This window comes from Takifugu flavidus, chromosome 22, assembly GCF_003711565.1.
Source record: "Takifugu flavidus isolate HTHZ2018 chromosome 22, ASM371156v2, whole genome shotgun sequence".
Lineage (NCBI taxonomy): Eukaryota > Metazoa > Chordata > Actinopteri > Tetraodontiformes > Tetraodontidae > Takifugu > Takifugu flavidus.
In genome coordinates this window covers 2,297,815-2,317,813 of record NC_079541.1, presented here as the reverse complement: position 1 = coordinate 2,317,813, position 19,999 = coordinate 2,297,815, and the positions used below count along the sequence as shown (strand labels likewise).

General features: G+C 50.4%; 1 protein-coding gene across 1 annotated transcript; it reads right to left on the bottom strand.

The window, feature by feature from the left end:
* Positions 1 to 374: 374 nt before the first annotated feature.
* On the bottom strand, positions 375 to 19,873 carry ahcyl2b (adenosylhomocysteinase like 2b). Its single transcript, XM_057021778.1, has 17 exons — positions 19,394 to 19,873; positions 9,632 to 9,740; positions 5,986 to 6,129; positions 5,786 to 5,886; positions 5,604 to 5,706; positions 5,367 to 5,461; positions 5,169 to 5,275; positions 4,908 to 5,024; positions 4,754 to 4,817; positions 4,565 to 4,653; positions 4,420 to 4,490; positions 4,003 to 4,097; positions 3,546 to 3,644; positions 3,256 to 3,324; positions 3,103 to 3,181; positions 2,609 to 2,729; positions 375 to 2,197 (listed from the first exon to the last, which is right to left on the bottom strand). The coding sequence occupies exons 1-17, from the start codon at positions 19,856 to 19,858 to the stop codon at positions 2,191 to 2,193; spliced, it is 1,935 nt and encodes a 644-aa protein (XP_056877758.1). The 5' UTR covers positions 19,859 to 19,873; the 3' UTR covers positions 375 to 2,190.
* Positions 19,874 to 19,999: the final 126 nt, after the last annotated feature.

The window sequence follows — 19,999 nt, the reverse complement described above, 5'->3', positions numbered from 1 at the left end:
ACCCGTAGTTCCCCAGGCACCCTCCCTTCGGAGGAATTTGTTTACATGGAGATTTAAATGTATGTTCCACACACAAACAGGAAACCACTTAAGCTAACACAATTAGGAGACGTGGGCACCAGTCGTGATCACATCACCCTCCTCTGGGGTGACTGAAAGGACCAAAATGTGGCTGAAATCAGGAATCGTGCGCTCATTGTAACACTGGCTGCTCTGCAACAACGGTAATAAAGTCGATCATGGACGCACGGGAACGTGACCAGAGTGATGGAGCTCAACAGCTGAGGTGTGACCCCCCCCCCCCCACCCGGGGTCGCCCTGCCTACCCCTACAGTACACACACACACACACGTAAAGATAAGACACTCAGGGGGTTACAATTTTTACATCTTTATTAAGATTACAGGTGTTTTAAATTATTGCTCATCTACAATTATCACTTGTAATATTTATAACATAGGGTATTTTTCTTTATTAGTCAACTTAAAATGTGAGAAGTTTGCCAGTTTGAGGATTTACAACAATAAATACAGGAGTCCGTTTTACCTTCCTATACGTTTAAAAGTTTGTCATATCTGTATATAGTGTGTATATACATATACGATGCTGGTGTCATCCCGCGCCCTCCCGTGTGGTTTACGTCAGCTGACAAAATAAAGCAAACGCTTTCTTCCCCAACGCACCCGTGGCCCCTACAAAATAAGAGCTTTGTACCGACACAGACTTTTAGAAGAACACACGCACACACCCCACTCACACACACACAAAGATAAAGAGGCCATTACATCACAAGACAGAATCTGAACATGAGGAAATGTTTGTTTGTTGTTTGACATCATAGGAGCTGGGACACAGTGTAGGTTCTCGCCAGGAAATGGTCACACGGGTTCGAGGTGGCGCGATGACCTCGAAACGGTGAAATTTAACAGAAAGGGGACAGGAAATAAGATCATAAATGCTTTGTGTCATGTCAGAGGTGAGGAGGGGGGGTTGGAGGGCATGATGATGGGCGAGCTGGGAATGGGTTTGGGTCAGGATGGACGTGATGGAGATGGGATCAGAGCCCAGCAGAGCGTCGGCGGGATGTTTTATCAGCACCGGACTTTTCAGGGGACATGATTGAAATCTGCCGCACATTTGGCATCTCGGAATATGAGCAGTCACAGTATTCAAAGGGGAGGGGGGGGGGGGGGGGGTTAAACGTCACATTGATCACACTTATTTTAATTGCTTGAATTCATGACGACGAACTATTAGACGGCGCAGGAGAGGAGAAAGATAGAAAAGAATCTTCATTTGGATATAAATATCTACATATAAAGCAGCCCCACGGCCCTGATCCGACAACCTGCATCGCTTCTAATAAAGTGGAGTTGTTGTTAAAGGGAAATTAAAAAGGTTAGCTTTGACGAGCTTCGCTTTTCACGCTGGAAGCCGAGGACGAAGCGGCGAACGAGAGTTCAGCGACAGGTGGAAGAACCGTCCGTACTGTTCTATACGTTAAAGGAAAAAACACTGATCCCCAGGAGAACATGTTCAAAAGTAGGTTTAAAAAGGAAGGAATCTCACTGAAAATCATCTAGAGGTGATATGATTGGACCCTGAGATCCTGCCTAACCCCGCCCCCAGCGTAAACCCCGCCCCCCCAACGTTACGCAAGAGACTAAACAAAATCAGTAGAAAAGAGAAGCGAACAACAAAAAAAAAGGGACAGAAAACAAAAATCAGTCACTGAATCTTCAAAATAAAAAGGTCCTCTTCATTCACGCTGATTTTTAATCAATTTTTATATGGTATATATATATATATCTTATATCATCCATACTCTCATCTTTTATAGTTAAACAATAAAATATCTGCGACACGAAGGGAAGATGGCGGACTCACAACTCGACGCACAAATGGGCGTGTGAATAGATGATGGCGTGATGAGTATAAGGAAGTAGCGCATCTGCCGCACGAAGAGGTGGAGGAGCTAGCTAACGGCAGAGACGGACTGAATGTTATCTTCACAGATGCTGATCCTGATTAAATAAAACATCTGCCACAAGCGCAGGAAAAGACACGCCCCTTCCTCCCCCTCAGGCTCCTCCCCTTTCCCCGGGAATATAAAGCAGGTGTTGCCCTTCTTCACCCCCTCCTCCTCTGTAATGCTGTGCCATTCACGGAGTAAGTTCGTCCTCTGTCCGATTAATACCTGAGGAGGAGGAGGGAACAGAAAGCAGAGAAACATCTCAACCAATCGCGTCTTCAGGATTAAACTAATGAGCCAAAAAAAAAAAAAATCGGTCATTTCTGTGTTTTTCGGGAGGAATTTGAACGCGCGGCAGATTAATCTGGCAGCACGGCAGCGCCGTGGCTGCGTGTGGGTGTGTGTTGTCAAAACACCGTTACCGAGGCTGCTGCAGTGTTCTAACGAGGAATTTAAAGCCGTGGTTGTCAACACAGGCCCACAAGGACCCCAGAATCCAGCCAGGTTTTCAGCCCCCATCCAACTTCGCTTCGGTCACAAGCCCGGTTGGCGGGAAAACCCTGGGTGGACTCTGGGCTTTGACGGACTGGGTTGATGACCGACCTTATTCTTCACGCCGACGGCCGGTTTACGTACCTGTAGTAATTTGGCTTAAAGGGCCCGTTCTTGTTCAAGCCCAGATACTTGGCCTGCTCGTCGGAGAGCTCTGTGAGATGAGCGTCGAACGTTGGGAGATGTAGGCTGGCTACATACTCATCTGGGGGGGAGGAGGGGGGAGGAAGAGCGCATTAGCACCATTCGGCTGGGTTTCATTTATCATTTATACGAGGGGGAATAATCAGGATGCGGGTGGTTCATCTGTCTTCAGCTTCCTCCTCACGTCTGCCCGCTGAGACGGCAGCAGCCTACTGCCGACGCCGTGACCCACATCTGGCTCTCTGCTGCTCCTCAGCGTGCACGTGAGGCTTATTCTAGTGGGAGTGGTGCCCAGAGACAACCACAAACTGAACGGATGAGGCTGCCTCCGTTGGTCCGAACCAACGCGGCCTCCAGGCGAACGAGAGGAAAACAAACACTCCACTCACTTCCTGTTTAGCGGCGTCTTAATTCTCCCCGATTAGAAATCTTACCCATCTTCTTGGGCAGCAGGTAAACATCCTGTTTGTAGCGTCCCTCCGGGGCGTTGTAGAGCTCTATCAGGGCCAGCGCCTGGACAAAAACACCAGTGAGGGCTTGTTTTGAGGCTAGCGATGGCGGCGGGACGGGAGCCGAGCCACCCGTACCTGAGTGGTGGCGGTGATGGAGAGCACGAACGTGGGCACCGTGGAGCAGCTGAGGTTGAGCAGGCGACCCTGGGGACCAGAGAATGTGGAAGGAGGACGATTTCAATCGGACGGAAAACAGAAATAACTCAAAACAGACAACTTCCTGTTTCGTAACGCGGCTTTAATTTAGCTAGCTTCACATTTGACATTTCCCAGATCCGGTTCATTAGATATATCGATAGTCAAAGTTTCTGTGTAAATAAACAACAGAAGATGCACAGTGTGTGTGTGTGTGTGTGTGTGTGTACCTCAGCCAGCAGCACTATCCTCTTGCCATCGGGCCAGATGACGTGGTCCACCTGAGAGCGCACCCTCTCCCACGTTAGCTCGGGCGTCCGCAGGCTTGCCTGCAGCATATGAACAACATTATGAGCGGCCTTTTGTCTGCGCTGGGGTTTTTTTTAACCCCACTTAGCTCCGCGGGGGTTTAGCTTCCACACCACCGTCATCCTCTCTGACTCAGCGTTGGGCCTTTTCCCCCCCAATCTAAAGGAAGACGCAGCCTCCTCTCGCGCCTTCCTTCCGTCCTCTAGCGCTCATTTAGACGAATGTAGCAAAAACAAAGCTATTTTTGGTAAAACCTCCTAATGCTCGGTTGCTATCGGCTCTGCTGTGCCTTCACTTGTGCCTCTCTGCGCGTCCCAACGTGGATTTATCTAGAAGGTCTATTGTTGCCAGTGTGGCGTGTGCACGTGGGCGACTGACCACGTCGATCTCGGTGTTGGAGTGGCCCATGTTGCAGACGATGCAGCCGTTCTTCATGCGGTCCAGGTTCTCTCTCACCACCACGTTCTTGTTGCCTGGCGGAGACATTAAAGAAAGAAACTTAAAAGGAAAAACGGAGAAAGATTGATGAGTCGGCAGAAACGATCAAACGGATTAAAAAGTGGGGGGGGGCATCACAGATGTCTTCTATGACCCTCCAAACAGGCTGTTTACAACCCTGCATTTAATCACTGTTGCAGTTCATCAAGTCCAACTCCCCTCGTTTGTACATCAGAAACTCTTTTCTCCCGTTTTCCCCATGTTTCAGTGAACGCATCGCGGCTTTTAAGAAATCCTGTCCATAAACGCTCCCTTTAACTCTGAGGTCGACCGGCTGAAGGAATCCACTGGACTGACCTGTGCAGGTGATGACGATGTCCACTTGCCTGATGACTTCGTTCAGTTTCACCAGCCTGAAGCCGTCCATGCTGGACAGGACAGAGGGGACAAAGAGCGTCAGAGGACCGTCCAACCCCCCCGACGCCCTCAGAAAGAGTCTTACCAGGCCTGCAAGGCACAGATGGGGTCGATCTCTGTCACGTAGACGATGGAGCCCATCGCTTTGAGGGCGGCGCAGCAGCCTTTCCCCACCTGAGCGTGACATAAAAATGTCCCCATAAGAATACAATCTATTTCATCTGCGTAACTAGAGCGCCAGTTCATAAAGACAAGACAAAAATGTCCGCTCTACCTCTCCATATCCACACACCACCACTTGTTTGCCTCCAAACATGACGTCAGTGGTCCTCTTCAGGCTGCAGGTAGAGTCAGTTTATTATGCAAAACAAGCAAGCGTAGATTTCTGACCATCGTTTTTCTGTTACTGTTGGACGGCGGGTTCCTACCCATCTAAGATGGACTCCCTGCAGCAGTAGAGGTTGTCAAATTTCTGTTTGGTCACAGAGTCGTTGACGTTCATGGCGGGAACGCTCAGCTTACCCGCTTTGGACAGCTGGTACAACCTACAACACACATTAAAGCAACACTCACCTACTGTGGATGTGTGCCTTTACTCACACTCGCCACTAGGGGGAGCTCTAGCACCAGCGTGCGAGTGTTTCAGAGACAGAACTGGGTTCTGGAAATGGGATTTTTCGCAACCTCACCTGTGAACTCCAGTAACACTTTCCTCTACGATGCCCTTGATCTTCTTGAACATGTTGGGGTACTTTTTATAGATCCAGTGGGTCAGGTCGCCGCCGTCATCCAAGATCTGATTGAGTGGAATGGAGGTCAGGAGTGAAGAGCCACGGAAAACACGACAGAGGGGATTTTTTTTTCTGGAAAGATAAGACTGTGGGTACCATGTTGGGCTGCCAGCCTTCCACGTTGACGCACCGATCGATGCACCACCAGAAGTCGTCTTCGGATTCGCCCTTCCACGCAAACACGCTGAACCCTGGAAGACGACAGAGGCTGTTTTAAGCACAGCGAGACCTGAAACTGCACCGCGAGGGAGGAAAACGGCACGATGCACACACACACACACACACACACACACACACACACACACACACACACACACACACACACACTCTCACCTCCCTCTGCCAGAGCCGCTGCCACTTCATTCTGGGTGGAGTAGATGTTGCAGGCCGCCCATCGGCACTGAGCCCCCAGAGCCGACAGGGTCTCCATCAGCACCTGACAGGAGCAGAAGGACCGACTGAGCTGGGCCAGGAAGAGCAGCGATCCCGGTTTGCACGCGTTTGTTCTCACTCACTGCAGTCTGCGCCGTGATGTGGGTGCAGCCCACCACTTTGGCGCCGGCGAGCGGCTTCTCCCCCTGGGCTCGCTTCCTCAGGGCCATCAGAGCCGGCATCTCTGAGAGGGGTGGGAAGAGCAGCCGGGTCGGTGGAAAAGGAAGCTTATTTAATCAAACTTTGGTTCTGGTGGGCCGGCCATTAGGGAGCCCCGCGTTACCTTGCTCCGCGATCTCGATTTCCCGGCGTCCGAAGTCGGCCTGCTTGATGTTTTTGATGCAGAAGTCGCCGTTGCCCTTGGAGTTCTTCTGCTGTTTGTCCCGAGGGGACGTCTCGTCGTCGGAGCTGTCTGTGTAAGACGCGGCTGAAACATTTATTGAGACGTGAAGCATCACAAGGGGGGACTCGTGAATCCTTTCCCTTCCTACAGTAGGTGAAAGGAAACACCTGCCGGCTTTTGAGCCTCACCCGGAAGTCAGACGAGGCAAAAGCAAGGGGGGGGGAGGGTTCCGAATAATGCATGCTGTGGTGGAGGATGTGGGACTTTATTAGTGAACCACAAGAATACATTAGTCCCCCCCCCCCCCCCCCCCCAATCCACACAATGATTTTATGTCCTCATCACAGCAGCATCATAAATAGAGCAAAGGCCCCCTGGTGTGTAGAAATGATGTCGTCACACTTAAAATACCTCCAAATAAAACGATCTCCACAGGAATTTAAATGTTGCAAAGGACGCTGGAATTTTCTTAATAAAAACACAGATGGACACAAATGGGATGGATTCGTTACTCTTCACCGAGGTGATTAAATCTGTCGAAAAAACGCCTTTTTGAAGACGCACCTGCGAAATAAGAGCCGACTGGCGTATTAGCATAGCATAAGAACAGGGGGACACCAGGATCTCTGATGTTTCACCTTAATTATCCCCAGTTTTGGATATAATTTGATCAAATTACCGGCCACTCAAAGCTTCTCTCTGAAATTCCTGCTCATGTGACTTTGGGCTACAAGTTTAGCCCGACAGGTTGGATCATAAAAACCTGGCAGATATAAACAGTGTTGCCCTCAGCGAGATGATAATAGACCCCCCCCCCCCCCCCAGCCTCAGCGTACAAATACAAGCGTGGTCCTTGATAAGAGCTTCGCCACAAAGCCCGACCTCCCCCCGCCTTGGAAAACGGTACAAGATGATTGAGGATGGCTGTTCGGCACTGTAGCGGTCCGGAGGTGAAAGAACAGGCTGTGATGTACCAGGAGGGAAAAGGATTTAGAAAAAACCCTAAAAACTCGGTAATAATCCAAGAGTGTCTTTTTAAATCTCCCATGTGGAGAATCAGTGGGGTCGTGTGTGACGGCACATTCACTGAAGGATACTTGATTATTTATTCATGTTCCTTTTTTTAGATATATCCCCTGAAGGGGCATGAAATGTCATTAAAGCTGTAAATACAGGTGATATCTGTATATAAATATGGAAATGAGATGAGTTCATCTGTCTTCTCGTCAAATATTAACCTGTATTTAGTTTCCCTTTATGTTGAATCTAAACAATCTGGCCAAAGGTGCCGACGAGGCGTTGAAACACGTCCTGTGGCAGCAATCAAAGCAATTCGAATCAGGCTGATGACAGAATTATGTAAAGTGATGAAGGGAACTGGAGAGGAGGAGGGAAGGAAGGGGGGGGGGGTCAAAACAGCTGCACGAGGTTCAGCGAGCGGCGCCAACACGTTTCACCTCACGTGCTTCTGCCGCTAACATGTACAACGCTAATAAGACGGACAAAAGGGAGCAGGGAGGGAAAATGTGACGGCCCTGAGCCGGAGAGGAAGGTTTCTGGGTGGTGGGGAGACTGAACGAGCCCAGAGCTGGTTTCAGGAGAGGGGGCGAGGAAAACCGAGCGACGAACGCAGGACCGGTCTCAGCGTAGCTTCCTGTCGCACTAGCTAAAAAGCCCCTTCGCGTTTGAATGACTTCAAAAAAGAGAGATTAACCTCGTTTATGTGATTTCCTACCACTAGAAAGCTATTAGCGTTTTTAAAAACCCCGTCAAGGGCGGCATTTTTCAGCCGCCCACTAATACCCGACGTCCATTTGTCCATCTGCCGTCCATCTGTGTCTCCATCATAATGTCCCGCTAACGATAATAGAGGCCAGATTACGCCGTCGCGTTCACAGCGTCCTAGAAAAGGAGCTGAGAATTAACAGTTACAGGCAGCAGTAATTCAGACTCCCTAATCAACGCCAGCGCACGTTCAAAGGATCCCCAGTCGCCCCCCCCCCCCAGCTACTGTATTTTCCTGACTATAAGGCGCACCTAAAAGCCTAGAATTTTTCTAAAAAATCTACGGTGCGCCTTTTAACCCGGAGCGCCTTTTGTATGGATTACGGTAATATTGGTTAATCGCGGCTACCGTAGTCAGTAGGTGTGGCCGAGGTAACAGCAGTAAGAACGATAAATAGGAATTCTAGTTCAGTCCCAAACCATTTCTGTCTGTAAAGACCCCAAAATGGCTCCTTGCAAGAGACACGCTTACGACGCAGAGTTCAAACTGAAGGCTATCAGTCACGCAGTTGAACACGGAAATAGAGCAGCGGCAAGAGAATTTAACGTGAACGAATCAATGGTGCGGAAGTGGAGGAAGCAACAAGACGACCTGCGCCAGGTAAAGAAGACTCAGCGGAGCTTCCGAGGAAACAAAGCAAGAAGTGGATTAACAAAGGAACTCCAGCCGCTAAATATTGGTGTCAACGGGGCATTCAAAGCTAGACTGCGAACTGCGTGGGAGCGGTGGATGACGGAAGGTGAACACACGTTCACCAAGACGGGGAGACGGCGCCGAGCGTCATACGTCACTATCTGCCAGTGGATCGTAAATGCCTGGGCTGATATATCAGTCTCGACCGTGGTCCGAGCTGTCAGGAAGGCAGGGATTGTCACTGAAATGCCAGACAACACCAGCGACACCGACCCTGATGACGACTTTGACGAGACGGAGCCGGCCATGTTGGACGTATTCGCACAACTGTTCAATTCGGACACCGAAGAAGAGGAATTCGAGGGATTCCTGGATGAGGAATGAACTGATAAAGTGATCTTTACGTGTTTCTTTTGTGTGTTTACAACTGAACAAGGCTGGTCATACTGTGGATATGGACATAACCGTTTGAACAACGTTGTTATATTGCTATTGTTATATTGCTATTGTTATATTGCTATTGTTATATTGCTATTGCTATCGCTTTGCACTACTTCGAGAGTTCGAGTTACTGTATATTGTGTTTGCACTAACGTTTGATTTACCGCAACGGTACTACGTGATAAAATGTTGCACTAAATCGAAGATCTATTAAACTCCACTATCCACTTGTGGTAAAAATGTTGCACTGCCTGTTATAACTCGCTGTTATTAAACGAACTGTGTTACGCGAAAACACTACGTCACTCGGGAAAAATAATAAAACAGCCGTTTATTCATTTTGGGAGTGAATAGAGTTGTGAGAACGCCGGTTTGTATTCTATTAATAAAGTTTGACTGACTTATCTGACTGTTTTATTGACATTCCTTTTAGCGCAGCTCGATCTAGTGAATACGTCATGAAACCACATAGCAGTTTCTATGCTATGCGCCTTATAACACGGTGCGCCCTGCGTATGAAAATAGTTCTAAAATAGGTTAATTGAAGGTGCGCCTTATAACACGTGCGCCTTGTGGTCGTGAAAATACGGTACTTCTCTTACACAAGCGAGCCAGCTTTTACTATTCAAGGTGACCGGCGTTCTTTATCTCCGAGGCCGTAAAAGCGATAATGGAACGGCTTAATATGTCGCCACGGCGACGGCTTGCGAAACCAGGGGTGTTTACCTGAGCTGTAGCTGTCTGTGGAGGACTGGGAGATGGAGCGGGACAGGGAGCGCCGGCCGATCTTGGAGGGGCGCTTGTTGAACTCCTGTTTCTGGTCGGCGAACTGGATCTGCGGGCGACAGGACGACCCAAGATCACAACTGGTAAAGCGGCAACAGCAGGACGACAACAGAGGCCTCTGGGTTATGTTGTGCACGTCTTGTTGCCCACTCTCACAGGAAGTTCACTGTACGCCACAGGACATCCAGGTCATCATCACCAGGTGTCTTATACCCCCCCCCCCACACACACACACATCGCCCATTCCAGAATTCTGCTCTCACACTTCACTGACCCGGTCATTTATTAACTTTTGCCCCTCATCTGTAAACAGCAAAAAGGAGCATCAGCTCGTTTCAGGTGTGGTCAGGACCGGTTCCTGGTGAGAATTGGACCCAGATCCACCCCCCCCTCCCTTTAGTGCCTCCCCATTCCCATGGATTAGGTTTCATGATTTGCTGCTTAGCGACTAGCTTGACAAAAATAACTCCAAGGTCACGAGGTCGTGGAAATCAGTGGATGTCGCTTTAAATAACGGCGCGCACGGCAGAATTACAACCGTTTCAGCCGTTGTAGGAGGTGAATAGTCAGCCTGTGTGCTGGATTGAGGTCTCACTGAAAGGGTTTAAGGGCTCAGGTTTTTAGTGGCGGCATTTTGGGGATACGGGCCAGGATTTTGGGGCAAGATTACCGCGGGTTTGCTTCGGAACAGCAGGTCCTGCCAGAGGAAACACGGGTTTCTTTATCATCGTGCAAAGCACCATTTTTCCACCTGTTCATCGGTTATTAACACGAATACTGATGATGTCGTTTAGCGAGTGCAACAGTCCGGAGACACGCACTCGGATCTTGAGCCAAACAAGCCAAAGTTGCCTGTGTTGAATGAAATTTCTGGTTGCACGGTAGCGTGACGCTCCGGAGAGGCGAGCAGGGCAGTGAGGACTGTAGATGTCAGAGAGGCTCACATGACTCAGACGCTGCCCTTCTGGGAAAAAAAACCCAAACGCGTGGTCTCCGATCAACCTTCCGAACACGTCATCACGCTTCAGATTGTTTAAACCATGACGGGATTGTTTTCTTTCGTTGCCGTATACTTAAAAAGCAGGAGGAATATACCGAGGTAAACAATGGGCTATTTCTGTGTCTTGAAGCAACAACAGAAACCTAGCCTTCAGGGGTCAGGGGTCACGCTCGTTCCCACATCCATCTCCTCTTTCTACAGCAGCAGGACAAATAAGGTCTACTTTCTCTGTCCTTCAAACCTCACAATATACTTGCCAACAATATGGTTGCTTATTAACTGGGAGGGAAACGACATGTGAATCATAAATGTTAACTCAATAAAGGCACATTAAGGGCCTCATCTAAGTAGCCCCCTAGTGGCCAGAGTGCAGATTTACTGCGTCCCCGTATAACCTCGTTTCAATAACGTCGTCAACAGTAAAAAAGAACTAGTAAGAACACTTTTGACGCCACAGTCATGAAAACGTGTCCTCTATTTGTGTAACATCTGACCTTTTCCATCACCGTAAGAGAAACTATAATCACAGCGAGTCTCCTTTCAGCTGGGATTGTTTTAGGTGTAGAAGATTCTTCAACATGCGTTCCGCACCTGTGACAGAGGCAACATGATCTTGATCAGCAGTGGGGGGGGGGGGGGGGGGGGGGGGGGGGCAGAGACCTTTGGGACAGTGGGCCTCTCTTCAGCTGTCAGCTGAAGCCACATGCAGACAAGACGGGACAGCTCTGGGTGAACACAACCACCGCGGACATCTTTCCATGTTACGGGGCTCTGCCAGCTCCTGCTAACACAAGAGCAGCGGAGCGCCATCCTGCTGCCCCCCCCCCCCCCCCCATCTCTCCTGGTATCCTCCACATTCCTGACAGCGCGCCGGGAGACACGGTCCTCGCGACAGCGCGTCAGGATGAAGAATCTGGGAGTTTATTCGGTGAACGCAGCTAAAGCTCGTCTAACCCTAGGAGGCCGACGCAAACAGCCATTAAGAGACAAGACCGACAGCGTCAGCAAAAACAACCGCCCGCGTTCGCCGTTAAGAGCGTCTTCTGCTCGCGTTCCCTCATTTGCACGCTTCGACGGAGCGATCGGCTCCTTGCAAATTAGACGGAAGGGTGGCAGAACAGGTCACCGCTAACTTGTGAAGTAAATAAGAGCCGTTTGGCCACGTTTTCGCACGTCGATGGTAAAATTCGGACCAGGAGACGTGTTTCTCGGAAATAAATGAGAAATATCTCAGAAGAACCAAGGACGTCAGATGGGAGGGAGGGAGGAGGAGGAGCGCCGAAGGACAAAGATTAGAGTTCTCGTAATCTGTCACGTAAATTCACACCAAGTCCAGTCAGACACGTAAAGCGGCGAATGTGTCACTTTGGCGCGTTTCAAGCCGGACTGACGACCGTCTGGTGTAAACGGTTCCCCTTCGGAGAAAATGCTGATGTCGTGGAAAAGGTCGGAAACTGCAGCTGATGTCAGCAAAGTCTCCTCGTTTCAAACCCGTCTTCCTTTTGTTTAGCACAATAAATAATAGCACAAGCTAAATGTGGCGGCGTGGTTCAGTGTTTTTACTGGCAGCTATTAAATTATGATAATAGAGCCACTATTTGGACCACAAACTAGACGTCATTAGGACAGTTCTGGTAATTTTATGCTAAGCTAAAAGGGGAATGTAACACTGACCAATGTGCTAAATAACATGTTGCAGGTCAGATGAGACCTGTGCAACGGTCCTCTGGGAAAGGGAGGCAGGAAGCGCCTCCTCTAGGGATCAATGGGAAACGGGACATTTGTTCCTCCCCAACGCCGCGCTCCTCTGGGAGAACCTGTCCATCGTAACCCGAGCCGAGCGTTCGAAGAACTCGCACGGGATGACCGCACGTGTCCGACCTGAGCGAGTCTGACCCGCAGGAACGGGAACACAAAGGAATAGTCCAAAATGCTCCACTCAGCACAATCGACGGGCGACGTACGGCGCCTCCGTGACCTTTCCAGCGTCCTCGGCGTCCCGTCGGCGGTAGAATTACGACATCTTTGTCCAACGGGCTCCATTATTACGTGTGACTGCAGCAATGAGCCGGGCCATTATGAAGATGAAAGCGTCCCCAGCAACAATTCCATACGTTGAGCCGCGTCCCAAACAGCAGCAGAGGTCTTTGTTCAGTCGCCCTCTCAGCCAACATGACGCAGCCGTCTCCCTTCATCCGAGTCAACCCCCCCCCCCCCCCCTCGAGACGCCGCTCTTCACACAACGTGACAAACTGAGGAGAAGCACAGTTCATTATGCGGCTCCATTTAGGAAGGCCTTGGGAGGCGCATCGAGGGAGCTGTGGACAATTCGGGGCACTTTCAGCAGCTATTCCCGGTTCGTCTTTGTTGGCTCGGAGAAAAACAAAAATAGGCCACTATTGCGCAAGCTTGATCAAACGCCATCCCAGCCGGCCGGGGACGCCGTGGCCTCGGATTCAACTTGCACAGACGTGGATGAAGAACGCAACGTGTGGCGTCTGTGGAACATCTGTGTTACTGTCGCACGCCATAACGACCGTACTGACTGGCAGGTTCCCTGATGGTTCCTGTCACATTCATGGTAAAGATGTGGGGGTAGGAGGGACGTATGTGGTTGCCACGTCGACTCAGCACACTTCCTGTGATCTCAACGGCCCAGCTAACACTTGCTAGCGGCAAAGTCCAAGACGAGCAGCGTTGAGACGCCAATAACGTCGGCCCAGACGGCAAAATCGGGCCGATTTGAACGCGGTTTTGCTTCCTGCTCCGGTCCGACAGTGAACCTCGGGGACGGCGTGTAGAACGACACGAGGGGACGCGTTTCCGTCCAAATTTAATTTGAGTTTGACGAGCGTGTGTGACAAAATCAAGATCCCCTACAGAGCCCGATACCACACACGCTCGGGGATAACCTGGAGCAGCCAGGGTACAATTAGTCTCCTCGCATCCGACGGCAACCAACAGCAGAGGGGAATAGTGCACGGAAACGACCAACAGGCGTCGCTTGGTGTGTGTGTGTGTGTGTGTGTGTGTGTAACACTACCCTGCGGCTGACTGTGATGCAAGAACGAGTCCTGGTGATTTATATACACAGACAAGTGCTCAGACTCTAAACAACAACGCACACACACACACACACACACACACACACACACACACACACACACACAAACACACACACACACACTCGTAGTCACGAGTCAAATGTGCTTACACACCCGGCCGTTACTGGCGTGCACGCTTGGCAGTTACAGGGCCCACACGCGACACGTATACGTCGCCAGAGGAGTCGCGCCAACAGACGTCAGCAGAGTCAGCAAGGCCACATCGGGGGGGGGGGGGGACATGGAGAAGATGTGAGGATTCTCCGTTTGTGTGGGGTTTGGTTTAAAATCCCGATTTACCGCCGATTTCCAAGTATTTTTGATCGCTCCGGCGGTGCAAGAGTGTAACCGAGGTGTGGACATTTATGAGGAACTTTAGCCGCCCAGAACCCCCCCCCCCCGACCTGCTTATCTGGTCGGAGAGAAGCCAGAAACAAATTCTATGAGAAGAAAACGGGCAATTAATTAGGGAGCTTTGTGACAGATTAAACTCTACCCGCGAGGTGGAGGGGGGGCGACTTCCTGGGGGCTTTCTCAGGCCTTTTTTTTTTTTAAACCCCTTCTTGTTCACAGGCTTTTCCCCTCTTATCTGCCACTAAAGGGCCAAAACTTCGGGTTCTGAACGTCATTCAAGGACCTCAAGATTGTTGGAAACGCGAATCAGAATTCTTCGTATTATCTGTTACACACACGCACGCACGCACACACATACACGCGCACACACACACACACACACACACACACACACACTGCCCTCTGATTACGCAACAAGGTCTTGCTGCCTGTGTGGCCCAAACTAGGGCAAAGTTGGAGCCAATAGGCTTTGTAATCATTAATGGTGATCAAATCCACTCCGGCCAGGAGCCGAGCGATTGTTACATTGATCCGGGAGTTTCAAACCCGACGTCGTTTCAGCGGCTGATACGGACGGATCAACAACGGTGTGGCTTTTATGGGAATTAAATGGCAAGCTGTCACTGGCCACTATACATCCATACGCATCCGTCTACGCCTGCGTCAAAACACGCCTTTGGTTTTGAACCCGACGGCCCGGAAGGTTCTAAATCCTTCTACTGTACTGAAAAGCAAATGGAGCATTAGTGTTAGTTGTTAAGCTTAAACCGTAAATTCTTCTATAGGCTCAAAAGCCAAAGACCTTTAAATTTTCCATTTCAACTGGTCATAAATGCCAGCTGCACCCTGCGGATGGGGTATAATTAAATATCAAAAGGGAGGCGCTGGTCTCTTCCTGATTAAACCTATTATGGGGACAATAATCTACGATTAATTAGATATGTGGAGCAACTCTTTATCAGGGCTGTTCAGAAGAGAATTCCCAGCCTGAGAGGCTTCGTGTTGGCAGAAATCCAACGTGATTAGTTCATTTCTGAAGATGTCCATCATCCATTTCATGAGAAGGCATATTAATGATTCACAGAAAGTTAGCTCCCAACCCAGAGTTCCCCGAGCTCCTCTCCATGATTTCGAGCCTCTTTTCAGCTTAAAGCATTGACTTAACAGCTTTACAGTTTAGGTCGACTGTAAACACCGGTATCAGGGGGGCTTTGCTCCTGCTAAGCTAAGTAAAAATGGCCGACAAGGTTAGCAACCTGCAGGTGAAATGTTGCTGCATTCCGTTACGAGTTGAATATTTCCCTCCTTTACTGACCAGCTAGTTAAATAGGTGAATATACGATTAAAAAAAGTGTTATAATTTACATTTTAGAGCTGCGCTCCTCGTATATCCCTCTGAGAACGTGTGCTAGTAGCTACCAGGGGTTTGTATTGGTTTGGAAGGGGGGCACGGGCCTGTGTGTGTGTGTGTTGTGTGTGTGTGTGTGTGGTGTGTGTGTGTGTGTGGTGTGTGTGTGTGTGTGTGTGTGTGTGTGTGTCCTTTTGTGACGCAGCACTTCTGAACACAACACAGACCTTTTGTTCGATGCGGTATTGCATTCCTCGTCTTCCTGCTTGATCCGATCGGCGCTACAACCCTCTGCCAATTCTAACGTGACATCAACACACACTCACTCGCTTGTTCGGGAGGGGGTGGGGGGGGGGGACTAAAACGAACGGTTTAAAATTTCCCTACGCTGCCGTGACAACCGGAGACAGTTATTTTTCTTCCCCATTCTTCTCGCCTTGGCCGTCCCAAGAACCTGAGCCCTGCGAAGCCCCTTCGGATGGCCGCTTGTAACCCGATGAGCCGGAAACGCCGCAGTGACGGGGCAGGAAGTGACTTGTGAGCGGGGAGACGCGGCTGCGTTTGGGCGCACAGGTGATTCTCCTCCTCCTCGGCCGGTATTAAAAACATCCGCGCAGATTTAATGCCAAGCCGACCTTAATTAACGGCCGTCCCGAAACGCCGCGATGATGACCGCAACACTGCCTAGCTAAATGAATTTCCCTGACATTTGGGATATTGCGTTAGCATTCAAAGGTTGGTTTATTTCAACACAATTCATCAATGATAATATCACCCTCGCGCTCCATATCGACTCAGCGAGCGCGCTCTCCAACACCCAAGCTTTTAATTACAAGCCTAATAAATGATAAAATCGTCCTCGTTACACAAAGAGATACTCGATTTCCACCGTTTTATTGTGCTTGTAACATCACTCTGCGCCGGAGTCGCCGCTAGATTAAAGTCAGAACAGCGAGAGGTCGTCTAGCAACCAGTAGGTGAGAGGAAACCAAACTGGTCCGAGGTCTAAAGGCGGCGACGGAACCGGTTGAGGTGCGGGGATTTACCCTGGAGGCTGACGCAGACGCCGTCGGCGGCCGCCCGTCACGTAACGAGCACGAGGTGAGTCAACCTGGCTGAAATAGAGGAGTGACGAGGCAAAGCAGATGTTAGCGTGCGCTCATCTGAGTAAACGGGAAAAAAAAAATATCTGGAGAATCAGCAGAGGTCATTAAAAAGGCTGATAACCCGCTAAGTGCAGCTAAAAGCAAAGCCGGACCAATATACTCCCCCCCGTGGTTGTGTAGCAGAGGTGGTAAGGTTTAAATCCCAACCCTGCCCGGGCACCTCGAAGGGCTCCCGACCCCCCCTACGGACGCCGACATTTCCAAAAAGTGAGAGGACCCTGAAGCCCACAGCTCAACACAATTGAATCCAGATCAGTCGGGAGAATTCTCACTTCTCAAAGGGGCGACGGAACCATTCGGAGGTTAAACGAAAACACAACAAAGTAAATGTTGGATAAAGGCAATTTAACACATGAGCACGCTGAACGGAAGGGAAATTATTTAATGACGGGTCTGCGCGCGGACAGCTGTTAAAGCTCCCCGAGGACAGATGTCCTCGTGATGCATGAATACTACTGCACGCTTAATCATTGACAACACACCGCCCCCCCACCACCACCGCCGTCGAACCAAGCAGCTTTAAATAAGCGCAACGTAATTAGGAAAAGTATTATCTTATCTCATCTCGCGGCGCACCGACAGAAACACGCCGTTTACCGTCCCGCTTCCGGCCGCGTCGCATGGTCGAGCCGCTGATGCCACTTAACCTTGCAGATGACCTCTGAGGGGGGTTTGACCACGATCCATCGTGTCCCTTTATGGGTAACAGATGAACGCTCGAAATCGAGCCGTGGCGCCCGCGATTATTGTTTTACAGACCCGGCGAGGACCGGCTGGGACAGGATTTTTTTGACGTGAATCCCGGGGGGGGGGGGGGGGGGGGGCACGTGACTACAGCCGGACCAGCTCAGCCCCAGAGGCGACTCAGAAACGAGAAGACGTGAGGAGAGATGGGCCGATGCCTTTTCCCTCCTTCCCAAACGCTTCTTACCTCCGCGCCCAGCACCGCCCGCAAGAGGCGGTCGGTTGTTTACATCGGCGAGACCACCGACGAAGCCACAAACGCACAAACACTCAGGGGCCGCAGTTGATAAGACGGCCGATATCCAAAAACAGGAAGGAGGAGCGCAAGAAGTTCGGGTCTTCTGATGGTTTGAGCCCGATTAACCCGGCATGATACCAGGAACTCCAGCTTTAGTTTGTGGTGACGCAACCCGACGCCCGGACAGCGGCGTTTCGGCTGGAAACGTCAGCAACGCTGTTGGAATCGTCCCGGACGAGCTGCAGAGCTCAACGTCCCCCCATGAGAACTCACTGCTTCTGCAAACTGGAGATATTAGAAATCACGATCCTCACGGAGCCCCCACGCTTGCAGACCCACCTTTAAAAAAAAAAGGTCCGGGCCTTTTAATCCCTTCGTGTGGCGACGCGGATTAAAAGCTAACCCAACGGTCACACTTTAACTTTTACTGCCCACGTTGAAAGACGCGCTGTCGTCATATAGATCTATAATGCTGCGTCCACCGAGATCCACCCGCCCCCCCCCCCGTTCCATAAATAGACCAGGAGTAACCTTTTACGGCACACGTGTGGGTTATATAAAGTATACATTTAAAAGAATGAGATTTCTTCCCCAGGGTATTTACACGTATGTTATTATTGTGTTGAACGTAGGTAAAAAGGCCACTTTGGTTCAACACAGCTGTGAGATCAGCACTTTTTCGTACCCGGGCTAAAAGGTGGGTCGAGAGTTTCCCAGGTCTCAACATCAACGTTGCTGCCCAGCAGGTCCGGTTCCCCCCCCTCCTCCCCGGGAAAATCGGATTTCCGCCCCATACCTTCAAAGTGGAATTGATTTACTTTGTGTTAATTGCCAGTGGGAGAGCAGAAAACTTTACCGCGGCGGATTTGTCAGAGCAATTTACAGGAAGTCAATGATTCATTCTTACTCAAAGAGAAAAAAAACCATTTGTCAGTCTGGCCACTTCTGATAACATGTATTTTAAGTGACTGCATTATTATTCACGGCACATAATAACAGATTTCAGAAACTAAGCTGTAATTTTGGAATCAGGTGAGGCTTGAGAAAATCGGGCGACGGGAAAGCTGGGGTCAAAGGTCACAGACTGTCCGAGTTTGGACGCACACCCCCAGATGACACCAGTCAAAGAAAAACCGCGTTAAAGATTTACTGTGCGAGATTCGGAGGTTAAGGACATTTGTCCTCAACCCCAACGCTGCCGAAGCTCCAAATACTGCCGCTTTATCTCGTCTTGAATCTCGGCTTTTAACTCAAAACAAACCCGGTCGCACCGTCTGGTAGCAGCCTAATGTCGGACCACGTGTCCCACGACTCCGGTTGGCGAAGACTCCCGCTAAAGTTCGCCAGAATAAACTTCACTTCTGACCTCCAGAGCGTGTGGACCGACACAAACGCTGCATCGGACCGTGTCAAAACGAAAAGCTGACCCTTGATCACCAAGAAGGAGCCGCTCCATAAACTTCTGCCAACAGTTGGACGTTTTAATCAAACAGCCGCGTTTATCACGCGGTGACGTAGCTGTGAATAAAAGTGCTTTTTTTAATATAAAGAACGCGTTGGCCGTTGATGACCCTCTCTGCGGCGTTTGTGGCACCGAACCCCGGTTTAAAATGCGTCAGTGCGGGCGCCCGGACCAGCTAGCCTGTTAGCATCGCCGCACAATGAAGGCTCCCCGAGCCGTGTGCTACGTGGTGGTCCGATAACATGGACGGCGCGGCAGCCGCGGGCGTCCACGTCGCCTCACCCACCTTCTTCATCCGCGGGGCTTCGGCGACGGTGCCGTCGCGGTTGACGAAAGCCTCCCCGCCGTTCTGCTGCGGGTCCGGGCGCTTCATAGCCGACCCCTGCGGCATCTTCACGGGGTTCGGAGCCAGCAAGCCCAGGCTGCTCTCCCCGGCTTTCGCGGAGGATTCCGCTATGGGGGAAGAGGCAGCGGACGAACTGGCCTCGCTCCTGGCCAGGCTCTTTCCCTCAGAGGTCGGGGTCACCGGGGAGCCCACCGGTGCATCTTTGCCAGTAAGGACGTCTTTGAGTTCGACCTCTGCCATTTTCGCTGCCACAACCTGGACTGACATCGCTGCAGTTTCACAAAGTCCTTTTTCCAACACAAATAGCGAGTCGAGCGGATGTGAGCTGAGGGGGCGAGGTGCATTGTGGTCTTCGTAGTTTCCGGGAATGTTTGAGTCGCGCTCTCCAGCTTCAACCAGCGACATCGAGGGTGGGCTTTTGGTGGCAGCTTCCGAAATGTCATTCAGCGCGAGAGGAAATGGCAAATTTACTACTTTTTAATGTCAAATTGAGCTGACGGATTTCGGCAATTGACATATGGACTCCATCTCCCTTCAGGAAACGCT